At 40.9% G+C, this 21,174-nt stretch overlaps 1 protein-coding gene across 3 annotated transcripts in view; it reads left to right on the top strand.

Annotated features, from left to right (window-relative positions):
• The window catches only part of PUS10 (pseudouridine synthase 10), a 77,264-nt gene that overhangs the window by 7,648 nt on the left and 48,442 nt on the right, over positions 1-21,174 (top strand). For 2 of the 3 annotated variants that reach the window (XM_077813978.1, XM_077813977.1), the window contains exons 2-4: positions 247-383; positions 13,749-14,015; positions 20,387-20,473. In XM_077813978.1, the coding sequence (XP_077670104.1) occupies positions 258-383; positions 13,749-14,015; positions 20,387-20,473 (480 nt within the window). In that variant the 5' untranslated portion in view covers positions 247-257. Of the gene's footprint in view, positions 1-246; positions 384-13,748; positions 14,016-20,386; positions 20,474-21,174 lie in introns of those variants that run through there. The other variant, XM_077813979.1, reaches the window with a different exon arrangement.

Here is a 21,174-nt window from a genome sequence, read left to right as displayed (position 1 = left end):
AATGATGCTTCTGACCTAAGCCAAAACTTCATTCAAGCATTATGAGAATTATAAACTGGTGCAATGACCCCCAATACTGTTCTGGTGTGTGAATCCTTGTACTGTTTGCACCAAAAGATGTTTATTCCAAGGCGGGTTGGTTGGGGTATGATGCAGACATCTCTAACTTTGTTTTCTTCTATGCAGAGTAGGTTTAGAAGTGAAACATGAAAATCACTAACCCTGTTTTATTTTATTTTTAATTAGGATGATCCAGAATGTTTGCACTGACAGAAAAGAACAGATCCATTGCTCAGCTATTACTGAATACTGGCACTTGCCCGCGATGTGTTTTCAGATTCTGCTGTGTGGGGTTAGAGGCATCTTACAGGCACCCATACAAGGTTTCCCTTTTTATTTTTAATTAAAACATATGAACATGAAAGTGTATTTAAAAAACAACACCAACAAAAAGCTTTCTTTGGGATAGTTCCGACTTATTGAATCAATAGGTAGATCCTTACACAAGATACTTACATGCCTGTGAGGAATAGGCTTACTGGAATAAATTATGAAAAATTAATACTACTAATCTTCTGATACTATGTAACTTTATTGATAGGCTATTCATCAGAATACTGTTGATATATTGTATAGTCAACTGCTTGACCACACTTCGGTATGTTATGAAATATACGCAAGAGACCAAATAACCAATATGAGTCAAGTTTATTGCTAAAAGTCAATAATAGTATAGTACAGGGAAAAAGGTTCAATACGATACCAGTTTCCAGGAAGTCATCTCATGCAGCCTTGGTAAATTCACTTTACATATGTATTTCTCCATTACTAATCATGAAAACCTATTAAATATTCTTTTAGTGATTTAAAGCATTATTTTTTACACTTAAATTGGGTACAAAACATTTTGTTGTAAATCATTCTCTGTATGCATATATGTAAATTCAAGCTTATTGTCAAAGTCAGTAAATGGAAATAGACTTAATGATATAGTGGTGGTCCCCAAGGTCTGTTCTGGGACCAGTCCTAGTCAACAGATTCAGAAATGATCTGGAAAAAGGGGTAAACAGTGAGGTTGCAAAATTTGCAGACGATACAAAATTACTAAAGATAGTTAAGACCCAGGCAGAATGTGAAGAGCTACAAAAAGATCTCTCAAAACTGGGTGACTGGGCAACAAAATGGCAGATGAAATTTAATGTTGATAAATGCAAAGTAATGCACATTGGAAAGCATAATCCCTACTATACATATAAAGTGATGGGGTCTAAATTAGCTGTTACCCCTCAAGAAAGAGATCTTGAAATCACTGTGGATAGTTCTCTGAAAACATCCACTCAATGTGCAGCGGCAATCAAAAAAGCTAACAGAATGCTGGGAATAATTAAGAAAGGGATAGATAATAGGACAGAAGATATCACGTTGCCTCTATATAAATCCCTGGTATGCCCACATCTTGAATACTGTGTGCAGATGTGGTCACCCCATCTCAAAAAAGATATACTGGAATTGGAAAAGGTTCAGAATAGGGCAACAAAAATGATTAGGGGTATGGAACATATGAGGAGAGATTATTAAGACTGGGACTTTTCAGCTTGGAAAAGAGACAGCTAAGGGGAGATCTGGTTGAGGTCTATAAAATCATGACTGGTGTAGAGAAAGTAAATATGAGAAGTAGTAAAGAACACTACCTTAACACAAGAACTAGGGTTCACCAAATGAAATTAATAGTCAGCAGGTTTAAAACAAACAAAAGGAAGTATTTCTTCACACAGTGCACAGTCAACCTGTGGACCTCCTTGCTAGCAGATGTTGTGAAGGTCAAGACCATAAGAGGGTTCAAAAAAGAACTATATAAATTCATGGAGGATAGGTCCATCAATGGCTATTAGCCAGGATGGGCAGGAATGGTGTCCCCAGCCTCTGTTTGCCGGAAGCTGGGAATGAGTGACAGGGGATGGATCACTTGATGATTACCTGTTCATTCCCTGGGGGGCACCTGGCACTGGCACTGGGCTAGATGGACCTTTGGTCTGACCCAGTTGGGCCATTCTTATGACATATTAAATGACACAGCTGTTCCCATACCCACACCACTAAAATGCAGCCACCTCTTGGGTGGAAGGGGACCATTAACTGGCACACATCTTTTCTGTTCACAAAGACTAAAAGGATTTCAGTTTTTTTAAGTCTTACAAATGATCCCCTATATAATAACATGTATGGAACTCAGTTATCAAATTCAGAGGGATGATGGGCCTAGCGACTTTAGAGGATTTGAATTTGTAGTCCATGGGATTATTGGGATTTCAGTATGATGCTTCAAACTCTAAACCAATGGTCTCCATCTTTTTAGCTTGAGGGCCAAATATTTTATTTCAGAAAGGTCAGTGGGCCATAATCAGTACTTTGGCACAAACAGAGTAGAACAGGCCAGAGGATCTGCCCCACTTAGGTAGCACAGAAAGAGCTTAGGTCTCCTGCTGAAGATACCACAAAGTAGTGCTCTAATTAGTGCAGGGGCAGAGAATCAGGGAGCTGTAACTAACTGTTAGTTCTCAGCTTCTCATTTCCACCTTCCTTGTGGGTTGCGCTGGGTGGCCGCATGTGGGCAGGGTGCTTATCCTTTGCAACACGCTCTCCTTTGCAATTAAGAGTAGCGAACTATGCGGCGCTGTCATAAATATAAAGGGAAGGGTAACCACCTTTCTGTATACAGTGCTATAAAATCCCTCCTGGCCAGAGGCAACATCCTGTTACCTGTAAAGGGTTAAGAAGCTCAGCTAACCTGGCTGGAACCTGACCCAAAGGACCAATAAGGGAACAAGATACTTTCAAATCTGGGGGGGGAGGAAAGGCTTTTGTTTGTGCTCTTTGTTTACGTGTTTGTTCTCTCTTGGGACCGAGAGAGGCCAGACAGAAATCCATCTTCTCCAACCCAGCCTAATCCAAGTCTCCAATATTGCAACCAGTATAGGTAAGCCAGGCAAGGCTGATTAGTTTGTTTTGTTTTATGTGAATTTTCCCTGTGTTAAGAGGGAGGTTTATTCCTGTTTTCTGTAACTTTAAGGTTTTTCCCAGAGGGGGATCCTCTGTGTTTTGAATCTGAATACCCTGTAAAGTATTTTTCATCCTGATTTTACAGAGGTGATTCTTTTACCTTTTCTTTAATTAAAATTCTTCTTTTAAGAACCTGATTGCTTTTTCATTGTTCTTAAGATCCAAGGGTTTGGGTCTGTGTTCACCTGTTCAAATTGGTGAGGATTATTATGAAGTCTTCCCAAGGAAAGGGGGTGTAGGGCTGGGGGATATTTTGGGGAAAGACGTCTCCAAGTGGGCTCTTTCCCTGTTCTTTGTTTAAAACGCTTAGTGGTGGCAGCATACTGTTCAAGGCTAAGGCAAAGTTTGTACCTTGGGGAAATTTTTAACCTAAGCTGGTAAGAATAAGCTTAGGGGGTCTTTCATGCTGGTCCAAACATCTGTACCCTAGAGTTCAGAGTGGGGAAGGAACCCTGACAGGAGCTCTTAGCAAAATATGACCACAAAAATTATGCTAAGGTAATGCAATTTATTGATGATGTCTCGGAGGATAAACGACAACAACTTAAAGCAGTGGTGTCCGAGGGCCAATTGATCCCCCGCACAGCTCTTCAAGCTGCCCTCGATGCTGCGGATGCAGCGGCCAGATCCACAGCCACCGCTGTCGTCATGCAGCGGTCCTCATGGCTTGCTTCTTCCTCCTTTCCGAAGGAGATACAGAATATGGTCGAAGATCTCCCTTTCGATGGAGACAAGCTCTTCACCGCTACAACCAATGGGGTCCTTCACTCCATGAAGGATTCCCGTGCCATGCTCTGATCTTAGGCATCCAAACACCTGCCACAAAGAAGAGACAATATAGATATCAGCCATACCAATGACCACGTTACCATACCTTTGCGCAGCATCTTTCAGACAATAAGATACACAACAACAACAATGACATAGGCCCAGGAACCAATGACGTCGCCCTCCGCAAACAACGGTGACCCACCCTCCTAACCCAAATAAACAAATTTGAAGTCTTGGTCGAGGGTTTAGAAAACCTCGCACCCTCTCCAGCACCAACTCCAACCAACCATTTTTTTGGACACCGTTTGCGTCCATTCCTGGCCAACTGGCAAACCATCACTATGGACAGATAGATCCTGAAAATCATTAGATTGGGTTATGCCATCCCCTTCCTCTCCTTACCTCCCACCCACCCTCCCACCCCGTCCCTCTTCAGGGACCCCTCTCATGAACAGGAGGTACAACATCTCATACATCTCAGAGCAATAGAGGAGGTACCCCCTCAACACAGAGGGAAAGTGTTTTACTTCCACTACTTCTTGACGGAAAACAAAATCGCAGTTGGCGCCCTATCCTCGATCTTCTATGTTTGGACAAGTTCATCAAGAAACAGAAATTCCGGATGGTTACTCTCCCAATGATAATTCTGGATTGGTTTTCAACCCTCGACCTCCAAGATGCATATTTCCATGTCTCTAGCCACCCTGCCCATTGATGTTTCCTCAGATTTGCTGTGGGAGCGCAACACTACCGTACAGGGTCCTCCCTTTTGGCCTTTCCGCTGCACCACGTGTCTTCTCCAAGGTGCTAGCAGTTGTAATGGCACATCTCAGGAAAAAAGGAATCCTCATATTTCCTTACCTGGATGATTGTCTCCTCAAGTCTCCCACTCAGATAGAAGCAAACCATGCAACTCTTGCAACCCTTCACTGCTTCCGCACCTTGGGCCTGCAAATAAGCAAAAACAAATCTACCGTACAACTTACCCAACAAATCGCCTTCATCGGCCCCCCACCTCGATTCCACAACCAGTCTTGCATCTCTCCCTCAGGACAGATTCCACACAATGGGCATCCTGATTACCCAGATACGTGCCAGACCACAGACTACAGTCCGAGGCTCCCTACAGCTCTTAGGACATATGGCCGCTTGCACATTTATGGTCGCAAATGCTCGCCTGTACGTGCGATGCCTTCAGGGTTGGCTAGCCACAGTATACAAACCAAACAAGCATAGGCTAAACAGGTTACTAACTATGCCCCAGAAAGTCAATGACTCAGTCCTCTGGTGGACTTCTCCCATCAACCTCTGCACCGGGATTCCCTTCTGACAAGATCCCCCTTCAATTACCATCACCACAGATGCATCCCTCACAGGATGGGGAGCACACATCGGCCACCTCACCACTCAGGGTCTCTGGGCCACTTCAGAAACCAGGCTTCACATAAATTTGCTAGAGGTCCAAGCTGTACACAATGCCTGCCTCCATTTCCTTCCCATCATCCAAAACCACAGAATTTGAATAATGACCGACAACATCGCTTGCATGTTTTATGTCAACAGACGGTGGAGCCCGATTCACACTCCTTTTGCACAGAGGCAGTAAAACTTGGGAACTGGTGCCTTCAACACAACATCCATATTTCTGCCTCATACCTGCTGGGTTCGCAGAATACCACCGCAGACAAGCTCAGCCGATCATTCCCCTTACAGCACGAGTGGGAACTCAACGACACCATTCTTTCCAACATTTTCCAGACCTGGGGTTATCCCCAACTGGATCTATTCACCACAGCAACAAACAAAAAATGCCTGACATTCTGCTCCAGAACAGGCCTGGGGAAACAGTCACGATGGAATACCTTTATGCTCCCTTGGACCAAGACTCTCATGTACATGTTCCCACCAATGCCTCTATTGCACAGAGTAATTCTGAAGATACAAACAGACAGAGTCAACATCATTTTCATAGCCACAGCGTGGCCAAGACAACCGTGGTACCCCTTTCTCCTGCACGTTGGTCAAGCCACCCATTCCCCTTCCACCACTCGGCAACCTCCTATCACAATGCAGGGGACAAGTATTTCACCCTGATGTACAAACTCTCCACCTGAGGGCCTAGCTGATCAATGGTTCTTCAATGCGGAATTAACATGTTCGGACCAAGTACGCACTGTCTTGCTACAAGGAAGAACACACAACACGCGCACTACCTTCCTACATAAATGGAAATGGTTCACATCTTGGTGCGCTGGCAAACAGACCTCTCCAGTTTCTGCTTCACTTCCACTGATACTGGATTATCTGTTACACCTTAAAACGTCTGACCTCTCTACGAGCTCACTCAAGGTCCACCTCGCGGCAGTCACCGCCTTTCACCATAAGGTTGACAACGTAACCATCTTTGTCCATCCAATCACCAAAAGGTTCCTGAAGGGCATGCAGACGTTATACCCGGATGTGAAACTGCCTGCTGCACCTTGGGATTTACACCTAGTCCTCAAAGCCCTGATGGATACACCCTTTGAACTGATGGCTACCTGCTCCCTTGTCCACCTATCCATGAAGACCGCCTTCCTCATAGCAATCACGTCTGCCAGACGAGTAGGAGAAATGGGGGCGCTTATGGCGGACCCTCTGTATACCACGTTCTTCCACAATAAGGTCCTACTCTGCATGCATCCAAGGTTCTTACCTAAGATACACTCTTCCTTTCACCTCAGTGAACCTATACACCTTTCAACATTTTTCCCAAAACCTCATGCTAATGCCTTTGAAACGACAATGCACACTCTTGATGTATGCAGAGCATTATCCTTTTACCTGGATAGAATGAAACCATTTAGGAAAATCCCTAGACTTTTTGTCTCTACTACTTGGCACTCACAAGGAAATGCTATCTCTACACAGAGACTTTCCAAATGGATTGTTGACTGCATACGCCTTTGTTACCAACTCAGGCAAATACAACCTCCTACATCAATTAGAACACACTCTACCAAAGCTGTCTCCACCTCCATGGCCTTTCTCCGTAATGTCCCACTGTCTGACATATGCAAGGCAGCTACCTGGGCATCGAAACTTACCTTCGCTAATCACTACGCTCTCATTCACACTGTAGCATCTGACACCAGATTAGATAGAGCTGTCTTGTCAACACCTTCGTGCCTCCTCCGAAGTCCCAACCATCCTAGGGGATACTGCTTTTCAGTCACCTGAAGTGGAGCACCCACAGGGACATCTCTTTCTCGAAGAGGTTACTCACCCTGTGCAGTAACTGATGTTCTTCGAGATGCGTGTCCCTGTGGGTGCTCCAGTACCCGCCCTCCTCCCCTCTACTTTGGAATTTGTAACACACTCCGTTGTAGAGAAGGAACTGAGGAGCCCGGGCTGTGCACGCGCTATTAGAACACTGTCTGCTCGAGAGGCAGGCACAGCGTGTGCACAACCCGTAGGGGTCCTGCTGTAGAAATCTCCAATCGAGGGCGCTGGGACGCACCTTGACCTGAAGTGGAGCACCCCCAGGGACACTCATCTCGAAGAACGTCAGTTACTGTACAGGGTGAGTAACCTCCTCTTAATATCACAGGGCCTGGCTTGGGGACATACTTTCAGTTTGTCATCAAACACACATTCTTCGAATGGCTGCATGCCAGGCCCACAATTTAGAGTCAATATGGCCACAAGCTGGACACCACTGCTCTAAAATACCCTCTTTGATGGTATCTGTTCTCTTCTGATTTTCCTCAGTTCTTACTGGCTACTCCATTAGCCTTTTCTCTTATGTCTCTCTATCTGCATCTCTGTTCCTGTTCGTTGGCATCCCTCTGGTTCTGTGTTTGGCCCTGTTCATTTTTTCTCTATACTGTTTGTCTCAGAAAGGTCATCCCCTTCCCTTGGAGCTTCCATATGCAGGTGATTTCCAGATCTACCTCTCCACCCTCATACACTCCTCCTTCTTCCAGATTTCTCTAACTGTTCCTCTAGGACGGTGGTTCTCAACCAGGTACGTGTACCCCTGGGCGTACGCAGAGGTCTTCCAGGGGCGTACATCAACTCATCTAAACATTTGCCTAGGTTTGCAACAGGTTACATTAAAAGCACTAGCGAAGTCAGTACAAACTAAAATTTCATACAGACAACAACTTGTTTATATTGCTCTATGTACTATACACTGAAATGTAAGTACAATATTTATGTTTCAGTTGATTTATTTTATAATTATATGGTAAAAATGAGAAAGTAAGCAATTTTTCCGAAATAGTGTGCTATAACACTTTTGTATTTTATGTCTCATTTTGTAAGCAAGTAGTTTTTAAGTGAGGTGTAACTTGGGGGTACACAAGACAAGTCAGACTCCTGAAAAAAAGTACAGTAGTCTGGAAAGGTTGAGAGCCACTGCTCCAGGATGTCTCACCACTCAAACTCTCCAAAACTGAACTTGCTTATCTTTGCTTCAGATCCGTCTCCCTTCTGTTTCCATTGACAACTCCAGGATCCTTTACTTCAGAGACTCAGAATGTTGGTGTCGTCTATGAGTTTTCCCTCTCCTCTTCTCCCCGCATCCAGTCACTCACTGAGTTCCAACACTTCTTCCCTGTCTCTGCTCCTGCAAAATTTGTCCATGCATTAGTCAACTTGATAACTAATCTCTCTCTGTACTACCCACCCTTCACCTCTCTCCACACATCCCAATCCAAAATCTAAAGTCATCTTCCACTTCTATTGCTCTGACCCTGTCATCATCACACACTTGAATCCCTTCCTTGGCCGCCTTTCTCTTATATCAAATCCAAACTCCTCCTCCCAAGATGGTTTGATTTAAATCAAAGCAATTTAAATCACTGATTTGACTCAGCAGGAAAACTTGACTTAAATCATCAATTTTAATCATTTTGCATTTGTACTTTTAGTTATTTTCCAAAAGAAAGGTATGATTCTCATTAATATCCATTAAAATGTGGATTTGCAACTAAATAAAGGCTTTACACTAAATTTGGTGCTTCTCCTTGCTAACTTGGAGGAAACACTATATCTGTACATATTTACTTAAGCAATTATATAGCTGTCAAGCTTCCTTCCCCACTCTGAACTCTAGGGTACAGATGTGGGGACCTGCATGAAAGACCCCCTAAGCTTATTCTTACCAGCTTAGGTTAAAACTTCCCCAAGGTACAAACTTTGCCTTGGCCTTGAACAGTATGCTGCCACAACCAAGCGTTTTAAACAAAGAACAGAGAAAGAGCCCACTTGGAGACATCTTTCCCCAAAATATCTCCCCCAAGCCCTACACCCCCTTTCCTTGGGAAGGCTTGATAATAATCCTCACCAATTGGTACAGGTGAACGCAGACCCAAACCCTTGGATCTTAAGAACAATGAAAAAGCAATCAGATTCTTAAAAGAAGAATTTTAATTAAAGAAAAAGTAAAAGAATCACCTCTGTAAAATCAGGATGTTAAATACCTTACAGGGTAATCAGATTCAAAACATAGAGAATCCCTGTAGGCAAAACCTTAAGTTACAAAAAGACACAAAACAGGAATATAAATTCCCTCCAGCACAGCTTATTTTACAAGCCACTAAACAAAAGAAAATCTAACGCATTTTCTAGCTAGATTACTTACTAACTTTACAGGAGTTGTAAGGCTTGCATTCCTGATCTGTTCCCGGCAAAAGCATCACACAGACAGCCCAAACCCTTTATTCCCCCCACTCCAGATTTGAAAGAATCTTGTCCCCTCATTGCCCATTTTGGGTCAGGTGCCAATGGAGTTACCTTAGCTTCTTAACCCTTTACAGGTGAAAAGATTTTGCCTCTAGCTAGGAGGTATTTTATAGCACTGTATACAGAAAGGTGGTTACCCTTTCCTTTATATTTATGACAATAGCTATTCAGATTCTTAATTTTTACATTTTTATTATGTTAGAAAATGGTGATTGATGCATTTCTTATTTACTAGATGATAAATCACAAATAAAAAATTAATGTCAAGCTGTATTTGGATAGAAATTAAGATGAAATTAAAATGTCCCAAACCAACATTTTAATTTTTTTATTAAATAAAACTACCTTAAATGTGCTGTATATATAAGAAAAGTTTTATTAAAAAATTATCATAATATATTTTGCATTTAAAACTAACTTATTAAACAAAGAAAATATTATCTGTAGTTAGTGAACTGAACTGATTGTTTCTGGTCACCATGTCCTTCAAGATTTTAGAACTAGTAGGTCTCATCCTCTCACACCTCATTTTTATTCATAGATTGGAAGAAGAAAACAAGCTTTCCAGCTTTTTCATCTTCTAATTAGCTTCTTAACTTTGAATGAATTAATCATTGAATTGTACTAGTTGAATAAACTGAAATGAAAAAAAAATACTCTCTGCATCCGCATAAGAAGTTATGGCTGTCAAAATCTAGTTTAGCGCTTCAGCAAACTCTGGTTCCAGGTGATCAGCCAGGGGCTTCCATCAGTTCAATGGTTAGACTTTCTTTAAAATTTGACAGCAAACATGTACTACTTAATATTGTTTCTGTATTTAATTTAAATGATTTTAACATATTATAAAAAGTTTAGGCCTTAACTCAGGTTGTCAATTTCAAATTTAATTGTAACTAGGTTTACTTCTAAAAAATTAACTTTTATTTCATTTAAATTAAAAAAATTGATTTAAATAAAATAGGATATTTTTGATTTTAAAAAATCATTGATTTTTATCCACCCTGCCTCCTCCTTGTTTACAAAGTCTTATCTCATTTGCCCTCCGCCTACATCTGTGTTAATTTCCTTTTTCTCCTCTAATTGTTCTACCCATCTCTCCTCATAATCATCTTTCCTTACTATTCCCGTGTATCCTCCCACTCCCAGGTGAATTCATGCCTCCCCTCTGCTTGAAATAGTTTTTCACTTCTTATCTGTCAGTCTTCTCATCTCTCTCTTTTTACTGTTTCAAATTCCTCCTTAAAACCCAATTTGTCAAGGAATCCTCTACTCCAGTGCTGTCCACACCCTCCCTTATTTTCGCTATTGTCCTGTGTTATGTCTGTCTTAAACACTATTGTGGCTCTCAATACCTAGCTCCTAAGATCTCAAAGTGCTTTACAAAGAATTTCAGTGTCATTATCCCCATTTTACACATAGGGAAACTGAGGCAGGGAGCACTGAAGTGATTTGCTCATAGTCACCCAGTAGGCTAGTTGTAGAGCCAGGAGTTAGATCCCACGTCTCCTGAGTTCTGTACAGTGCCCAGTCCTCTGGGCCACATTGACGAGGTGAACTATTGTGCCTGCACACTATCAGTTGCAGGATCAGGTCCTTAGAAAATTAAACTGTTTGGGACAAGGAACATGCCTCAGTCTTTGAAGTCCCATGTAAGTTTATTTCACTGTCTTAAGTGATTAGTGATAATAGTTTGAGTTAATGACCTTGCTGAGAGAATGATCCTAAACCTTTAAATTGAAAATGTTATTGTTCCAAGAGAAAGTTGTTTATAGAACTTAAAGCCACCAGTTTGTCTGTCCTAAGGTAGCATTGTGGAGGCAGGACTCTCCGCCCCTTGACAAAAGTCTGAGCTCTGGGGAAGATAAGATGAGTCTGGGTCACATGTGTGTATTTATAAAATTTAACCTATAGGGCTAGCCTGCTTGATTGCCTATATATTTTTTCTTATGGATTTCTTATTTTCTTGTGGGTTTGATTATTTGTTTTATTCTAATCGATTAATAGGTTTATATTAAAGTATTTTGGCTGTAACACAGGGAACCTACAGGCCACATCCTATAGGTTGAGCTTAAGCAAAGTTAGCATACATATGTTCGGGACCTTTCACCTATATAGGTGGTGATGAGAGAAAGCATAAGGTCCATATATGGATGCAACCTTTAACATAGATAGATAAAGGATACGTAGAGGTAGGTTGGCATGGGGGGCTTCCTAAATTCAGACCCTCTGTAAATTTAACTGGAACACCACAAGGAAAGAACCAAAATAACCGGGTAGGACAGAAATAGCAAATGTGAGAATGATCTGATGTCATTAATATGTATGTATATGTCATCAATATGTACAAACATACCAGCCTGTGGTAGCCTAACATTTTGTGGTTGAGGAAACTAAGTTTGGACAAAGAAGGAGGGCCTGAGTGCTCGAGCTCTATAAGAGCGGTGACCCACCATGCCAAGGAAGCTTCTAAGGTTCTAAGCTTCAGGGGTTATATTGGTATACTATTCAAGCTTCAAGCCTTCTTGGTTTATTAGTCCATTAGTCTGTTAGTTCTTAACTGTAAGTTTTAGGTCAGTTAGTTAAGTAAAACTCTAAGTTAGCTTCAATAGCTTTTAGCTCTTTAGCTTCTCCTAAGCTTTGCACCTCCCACGCAAGAATTGAGGAACCTGGACCAGAAGTCTCTTGGCATGCCAGAGGCGAGGCTGGTTCTTTGTCTCTTACAACCAGGTTATCAAGGAAGAGTGTGAGTATATTAATCAAAAGCGTTATGGTATATAATAGCACATGTATCTCTAGAATAATATTATTGCCTTTGTAACTCTGATTATTTTACTATTTGATTATTATTCCATTTATCTCAATAAAAGTCTTTAAGGCTACATTTATCTCAGTGTGTGTGTCCTTTCATACATCCCAACGGTCCTTGCGAACTCTGTAGCCTGATTTTGGGACAAGAACCTTATTATCTTCTGATCAGATTAATTGGTGAGCCTATAACCCATATTATCCAAATTAATAATATTAACATCCTAAAATCAGGCAAAAAAAAACATGCACAGGAAATATGGTAGCTATGCCAGAAAATGTATATCAATCAAGATTTCCAAGTGCTTAAAATAATTAAGCCTCACAAATCCACTGAGTTAGGACTCTCTATTTGCTAGTATTTATAACTCATTGCAAATGGAGATGTTGTGACACAGGGGAAGTTAAGTGACTTGCCCAAGGTCACACAGCAAGTCTGGTTGAACCAGAAATAGAATGCAGAACCTCTGACTCCCAATCCCATGATCTAGCTACTAGACAAAACTGCACTTCTTCCTCCTGAAAGATATGGCAAAACCTTACTAATTCATTACCAATGTAAATTATTAAATTTTGGGAATTAGTGGGTAAGCCAAACTAATGTGATTTAAAAAAAAATAAATTAATGATATTGCATCTCAAAATATAATTTTATTGCAAGGGTTGTTTAGTTGTAACTATGTATGTAGTAGTGTATTAGTTATTGCACATAAATTTTATTTATAAATTTTAGTGTATTATTGTAGACTTTAAATTTTTTGAAGTCTGTGTGATATGAGATCTCATTGCAGTACATATTATTTCACCTTCATTGAGAAGTTGCATGAGTCTGCTAATTTTTTCAGAGGGAATTATTAGGTCTGTAGATTAACGAACTGAGAATTAATGAGATTCTACTGTAATTATTGGACAATAAAATGGATATGCTAAATGGCAACATAATCTAAGTTACACAGGACTTAGTTTTCAGAAGTGGTGAGCACCTACAGCCTCCGCTGAGTTCAGCTGGAGTTATGGATACACAGGACTTCTGAAAATCAGAGCCATAGTAAAGAACTTCTACTGTTATTTACATAATATAAAGAAATCTGTTGTCTGTTCAGCAAAATTTAATTTATCTGTGTATCATTTACAGTTGTAATATTTTAACTTGGAGTTTTTGAATTCTGCAAATAAATCTTTCTACACAGATTATGAAAAGCTAGTAATTATATGCACTATTTAAAGCTAAACTAGAACAGTTAATATCACCTTTTGGAACTGGAGTTATTGGTGCTTGTTGTAGGACCGCCTGCATAAATGAGTCTTACACATAGGAGGGAGAAGCTGTATGTTAGCTGTGAAGCAAACACACACATTTTACGGTTCATTTCTTTGTTGTTTAGGATTTGCTTAGAGAGCTTCATGAATTCCTGGAGTACAATAAAGAAAAAGAGGACAGATTTTGTTGTGAAATAGCTGACCCCCCATGTAAGAGAATCAGACTTGAGAACATGGGAGAAGGGGCTGAGGATTTGAATCAAAATGGGGCCCTCCAGCAGACCCCTGTGGCAGATGATGTAAATGTTGCTATGGCGAACTCTACTCTGAAGGTTTGCAATGTGTGCTTGGGAATTCTTCAGGAGTTCTGCGAGACAGATTTTGTTAAGAAGGTAAGTGATCTTTTCCTACTTTGTAGACACATTTTTCTATGAGCTGTTAAATGTGTGTTTGGTAGAATCCTGCAATGCAAACCCTGTGATCTAGTTGTTGTTGTTTTTTTAAATCATTAATCAGTTTCAGTCCCATATGTAGTTGAGTGGCTCCATCTAGATTTAAAATACTCTGTGTAACTTAAATCAAGAGCAGATGGGAAAATGCTTCAGTTTGTTTCATCATCTGCAATTACTGATTTAACTACTTAAATAACACTACTGGTGTGGTGTCTGGGTACCTCATATACAGTCAACAAAGGGGAATTACCCTTGCGTTGCTCAAGATCATATTTTACCCTGGCCTTGCTATAATTTAACTAAAAAAGCCTGAGAAAACAGGTGAACCTTCAACTGTTTCCCGAAGCTAATCTAACTCAGACAGACCTCCATGATCATGTTTCAAAAGCAAAGGGCTGACAGCAGTTCCATGGTACTTGCATACAGTTGCATGGTACTTGCATGCATATAGTACAATGTGGTTGTAGACGGTGAGCCCATCTTTACTTATGCTTTGTGACTGGAGAATAAATAAGGCATGAAATGCAGTTGATGGTGCTGTGCTGTTCAGCATTTCTCTTAGGTGCATATTTTTAATGGATAGAGGAGTTGTAAAAGAGTTGTTTCAAGGAATCCCTGTTGAGGTTACAGGGACAAACCATCCCGATGAGTTGAAAGAATAGTAAATATGGCAGGCGACCAGCTTGGCTTAACGGTGAAATCCTAGTGGATCTTAAACATAAAAAAGAAGCTCACAAGAAGTGGAAGGTTGGACATAAGACCAGGGAAGAGTATAAAAATATTGCTCGGGCATGTAGGAATGAAATCAGGAGGGCCAAATCGCACCTGGAGCTGCAGCTAGCCAGAGATGTCAAGAGTAACAAGAAGGGTTTCTTCAGGTATGTTGGCAACAAGAAGAAAGCCAAGGAAAGTGTGGGCCCCTTACTGAATGAGGGAGGCAACCTAGTGACAGAGGATGTGGAAAAAGCTAATGTGCTCAATGCTTTTTTTGCCTCTGTCTTAACTAACAAGGACAGCTCCCAGACTGCTGCGCTGGGCATCACAACATGGGGAGTAGATGGCCAGCCCTTTGTGGAGAAAGAGGTGGTTAGGGACTATTTAGAAAAGCTGGACGTGCACAAATCCATGGGGCCGGACGAGTTGCATCCGAGAGTGCTAAAGGAATTGGCGGCTGTGATTGCAGAGCCATTGGCCATTATCTTTGAAAACTCGTGGCGAACGGGGGAAGTCCCAGATGACTGGAAAAAGGCTAATGTAGTGCCAATCTTTAAAAAAGGGAAGAAGGAGGATCCTGGGAACTACAGGCCAGTCAGCCTCACCTCAGTCCCCGGAAAAATCATGGAGCAGGTCCTCAAGGAATCAATCCTGAAGCACTTACATGAGAGGAAAGTGATCAGGAGCAGTCAGCATGGATTCACCAAGGGAAGGTCATGCCTGACTAATCTAATCGCCTTCTTTGATGAGATTACTGGTTCTGTGGATGAAGGGAAAGCAGTGGATGTATTGTTTCTTGACTTTAGCAAAGCTTTTGACACGGTCTCCCACAGTATTCTTGTCAGCAAGTTAAAGAAGTACGGGCTGGATGAATGCACTATAAGGTGGGTAGAAAGTTGGCTAGATTGTCGGGCTCAACGGGTAGTGATCAATGGCTCCATGTCTAGTTGGCAGCCGGTGTCAAGTGGAGTGCCCCAGGGGTCGGTCCTGGGGCCGGTTTTGTTCAATATCTTCATAAATGATCTGGAGGATGGTGTGGATTGCACTCTCAGCAAATTTGCGGATGATACTAAACTGGGAGGAGTGGTTGATATGCTGGAGGGCAGGAATAAGATACAGAGGGACCTAGACAAATTGGAGGATTGGGCCAAAAGAAATCTGATGAGGTTCAATAAGGATAAGTGCAGGGTCCTGCACTTAGGACGGAAGAACCCAATGCACAGCTACAGACTAGGGACCGAATGGCTAGGCAGCAGTTCAGCGGAAAAGGACCTAGGGGTGACAGTGGACGAGAAGCTGGATATGAGTCAGCAGGGTGCCCTTGTTGCCAAGAAGGCCAATGGCATTTTGGGATGTATAAGTAGGGGCATAGTGAGCAGATCAAGGGACGTGATCGTTCCCCTCTATTCGACATTGGTGAGGCCTCATCTGGAATACTGTGTCCAGTTTTGGGCCCCACACTACAAGAAGGATGTGGATAAATTGGAAAGAGTCCAGCGAAGGGCAACAAAAATGATTAGGGGACTGGAACACATGACTTATGAGGAGAGGCTGAGGGAACTGGGATTGTTTAGTCTGCAGAAGAGAAGAATGAGAGGGGATTTGATAGCTGCTTTCAACTACCTGAGAGGTGGTTCCAGAGAGGATGGTTCTAGACTATTCTCAGTGGTAGAAGATGACAGGACAAGGAGTAATGGTCTCAAGTTGCAGTGGGGGAGGTTTAGGTTGGATATTAGGAAAAACTTCTTCACTAGGAGGGTGATGAAACACTGGAATGCATTACCTAGGGAGGTGGTAGAATCTCCTTCCTTAGAAGTTTTTAAGGTCAGGCTTGACAAAGCCCTGGCTGGGATGATTTAATTGGGGATTGGTCCTGCTTTGAGCAGGGGGTTGGACTAGATGACCTCCTGAGGTCCCTTCCAACCCTGATATTCTATGATTCTATGGTAGCAGCATGAATCGCCCTTATAATGTATTCTTATCTTTAGGAAGCCACAGACTAAGGGAAAATGTTAAGTAATTTGGTGGTACAAAAGACTATAAGCATAAAAGTTATAAGAGAGAATATGATTATGAATTAGGGAAAAAGATTGAGTGAAGAGCATTGTAAACACTATAAATGAAGGATAAAATTGCTTGGGTAACAGAGTGAAATGTGCAGGGGGGTTTTGAAAACTTAAGAAAATAAGACTAGTTGATTTAGTAGAATGAACATTGGATTCAGCATAGCCAATAAAATGGGACCAGTTAGAAATGTGCAGTTTCTATTGTTACAGTGAATGAGTTTGTTCCTTAGGCAAAATACCTTCTACATTATGGACCAGATTTTTAGTGTTGGCTTTTTAAAGTTATGCCATTGAGTGGCAATAGAAAACCTGACAGCAATTGATTAAAAAACAGCCAAGACTGATTCTTTCCTAAGAGAAACTCATTATCCTAACAGTGCAATTGACATACAGTATTGATTTTAATTGGAATGCTACCACTTGTTTTTAGAGAGATATGGTGCGGGAGGTAATATCTGTTATCGGACCAGCTTCTGCTAGTGAGAGAGACAAGTTTTCGATCTACACACAGCTCTTCAGGAGAAGTTGGTCCAATAAAAGATATTACCTCCCCCACTTTGTTTCTCTAATATCCTGGGACCAACATGGCTACAACACTGCAAGCAACCATGTGTTTTTAACAGTTACCAAAATAAGTGAATTTTGGGACAATGCCCCCAAATATATCTGTGTAACTCCAGCAGAGGTGTGTAGCTAACAGCTCTGGTATTACACCAGCCAGTGCTTAATTGGAGTTAGTTAAATATCTGATGCTGTATATTTAAGTAGCAGATACAGACTGAAGTTCTCAAGATTCTGAATTAGGGGTTCAGCTTAGATTCTGGAAAGACTTTGAGTATCAAAATAACTCATTTTGATTGCTCAGTGTGTCTCTCTGTCTACTCCTTTTACTCATTCATTCCTTCTCTTTCCTCCCGCTCCTTGGACTTACCTTCCCTCCTCATTCATTCTGTGCTCCATGTACATTATTGCCTCCTTTTCACCACCTATCTGCTCCCTTTCACTCTTCATTTCTCCAGGAGGAAGGACAGGTAGGGACAGCCCAGAGGGAGGGACAGGTAGGGACAGCCCAGAGAAGAGCAGCTCCCTTCTCCAACAGGCACATGGTTATGTACAATGTCTGCCAGCAGGTTGCATGGCCATATAACCATGCAGCTTACGGAGACTTTTGCTCCTCATTCTCCCTTCACCTCATCCCATCTCTATCCCCCAGCACCTGTTCCCCATCCCAAAATTGTTACTACTTCTCTCCCAATAATCAGATACTCCCCTCCCTGCAACTAAAGTCAGTTATAGCCCTGCTCCCAAAAATCAGTTGCTGCCATCCTTCTTCCTTCTCTATGTCAACTAGTCCTTGTCACACGCACCTCTGCATGGGGCTCTGTTGCTAGTGCTCTCCCATTCCTGGTGCTCTCTTAGACACCAGGCAACCTTTGCACAGATGGGTGGATAGGGTGGCAGAGAGGCAGCAGCAACCCTGATGGCTCCAGCAGCAGAAGGATAAGAAAAAGAACTGAAAATGTATTATTTTTAAGACTCTCTCATGACTTGTTGGGAGCAGACTCATGGTTTTCTAGTACTTAGGGTTGGCAGTATTTGAGGGGAGAGAGGAAGGGTGGTAGGAGCCGTGACAGTAACGTGTGGGGGGATGGGTAGGAGATGTGCTGAGCGAGAGAGGAGAAGCAGCAGCAGCATTTGCTTTTGATTGCTGTTGGGATTTTCACTCCCCTTCCTCAGGCCTGGGCATTGGGGAGCATGCTGGGATATTATTTTCCCAATTTGTGGGTGGGATACCACTGGGATTTCACTCTTCCTAGCAAGGAGAAGCAACAGTGGTAGTTGAGAGCAGAGGGAGCCCACAGGAGGTGAATAGTTGCCTCCTAAGGAAGGAGCTCACTTGTGCAACAGGCTACGCTCAATGTATGGGGCCTGCCAAAGGAGGTAATGGCCGTGTATTCTGTACCTATGGTCATACTGGGTAAAAGAGAGAAAGATAGGAAAGACAAAGTCTGCCTGCTAGTTTTTTGTGTGACAAATTTAGTTGTTTAGTATTAAATAGAATAGAAATCTGGGCTCTGAATAGAATAGAAATCTGCTGCCTCTTACATTTGTAAAAAAATTATACACTAATCTTGAGATAATGTAGGCATTTGCTTTTAAAATAAAAGATAAAGTATTTTATCTCGGGTAATTCATAATCTTCAAAGTAATATGTTTGTGAGTGTACTATCCTAAGGACTTCTGCATTTGTGTTATTGTAGAATTGCAACAGCGAAAGATGAAATTAGACTATATTTGTTTCATTCCTCTACCACTGGGATTGTTCCCTTCAATAACTGTTATTTAGGCTTGCAAGGATTAGATTTTTTTTTTTTGATAAATGTCAATTTCACTGTATATGCCCAAACCAATGAAAAAATATATCCATTAATAATAATCTAAATTTACAGATTGGCAAAGTAAGAAAAATGTTGCTTGAGAACTTATTAGAGTTTAATTTAAGGCTATTAACTCTGTATATTTGTGATGTGATATTGACTATTTGTGTTTTAATAGTTACAGAGTTTTAACTTTTTGAATTGCAGTGTCTGCTGCCATTAAATAATTACCAAGTGTTGCTCTGAAATATTCCTCTTAATGCATATTCTTTCTTAATGAATAGTAATATAAAAATAATGTACTGTAAGCAGTCACAGTAACAAATTGGGCCAGACTTTAGGCAAACCTAATTTAATGCATCAGAATTTTTTAAAATTAATCATAGCCTGTACATTAAAGTAGACCTAGTTAAAGTTCTAGAAGATTACCATGTTTTTGCTATTCCTTTCCAAAACTGGGTGTTTAAACAAGGTGGCCATTAGTGAAAAGTGAATGAAGTTCAAATAATTTAAAAGTCTATTTTACTAGGGTGGCTTGTGTGGGGCAACATAGATTCAGATCATGTAAGCTCCTTCACTGGAGGTTTTCAAAAGGAAGCGGCTGGATAGCTATCTGTTTTGGATGGTTTAGACCCAACAAATCCTGCACCTTGGCAGAGGGTTAGATTAGATGACCCTTGCGATCTCTTCTAACCCTGTGATTCTATGATTATCTGACTCCCTCTTCCCTCTAGCATTGCAATTTTGCACAGCGTTGAAAAATTTAGATCACTAAAAATTGAAAAAAAATGTTTAAACATAAACATCTATATTATCCATTGAAATTATTTAAAAAAATCTAATTCTGCCAACCCTAGTCTTATTTTTATGATTAGCGTCAACATAAAATATTGAGTTGGGTTTCTTTTATAGTGGCGTAACAATGAGGGTATACAGTGACAATAATATAAAATCTGCCTGGAAGTTACAGTCCTTAAAGAAACCTAAAAAAAACCTGTCTCTAACTGGGTAGGATTTAGTGAGCTTATGGTCATTTTATATATGAATGTATACCAAAAAGTAATGTTATAGAAGATTTGCACTAGAATAAAGAATATTGTAAAAGACTATCAGTTTAACTCCCTTATTGAGGATTCATATCCTTCTCTTTTAGGTGTGCCAAAAGGTTAATTCTGCTGAGTACCAGTTTACTAGCTTTGTATTTTCTGTGTCGCTCCCACCACAGTTGTCTGTTAGAGAGGTAAGTGTTTACAGATACGTCTATTGACCATTGTAACTTAAACGTGTAAGAACAAAGAATGTGTCCTGGGAAGTGGAGAAGGCTTGCATTTCATTGATTTTGCTGCAGAATAAAATAGTACCTTTAAATATGCACTAAAAATAAAGAATAAGTTAAGCAATGTTACTTTTAACCAGGAAGTGTTCTTCAGAAATGATTAGAGAATGACTGTAGTCCTGCCAACTATTATTTTAATTAAAAAGATATTTGAATGACTCCAATATTCAGTGGATGAGTTTCTTTAAATCTGAAAACTAAAAGGAGTTTCTTCAAAACCTTTGTGTGTAGTTCCCTTTGGTGAAGACATGAGCACTGCAGTGTGGATTTCTCGGGGAAGGAACAGCACAGCTGGTACCTTTCCTGAAATAGATGGTAATTGGTAGTGCAGAATACAAGTGAAAGAATTTGAAGATGAACTCTAGCTGTGTAGCACTGTAATAGAGGTAAAAGTACATATTTTATTTTAGTAGACTTCCTGGCTACTTGACTCATGTTTTGTGGGAAATCTAGATGAATGCAGCTGTGAAGTACTAAAATTTGTGAACAGTCTAGTCAAATTTGAACTGTTTACATTCCTATCCTCATGTTTAGAAAATAGCAGAAAATGGACAGATGTGACACCCCAATAATTTTGGGCAAATCAACAGATTACAATATATAGT

This window comes from Eretmochelys imbricata, chromosome 3, assembly GCF_965152235.1.
Source record: "Eretmochelys imbricata isolate rEreImb1 chromosome 3, rEreImb1.hap1, whole genome shotgun sequence".
In the NCBI taxonomy this organism is placed as follows: Eukaryota; Metazoa; Chordata; order Testudines; family Cheloniidae; genus Eretmochelys; species Eretmochelys imbricata.
Note: the sequence above shows the minus strand (reverse complement) of the source record. Positions and strands in the feature narration are given on the sequence as shown.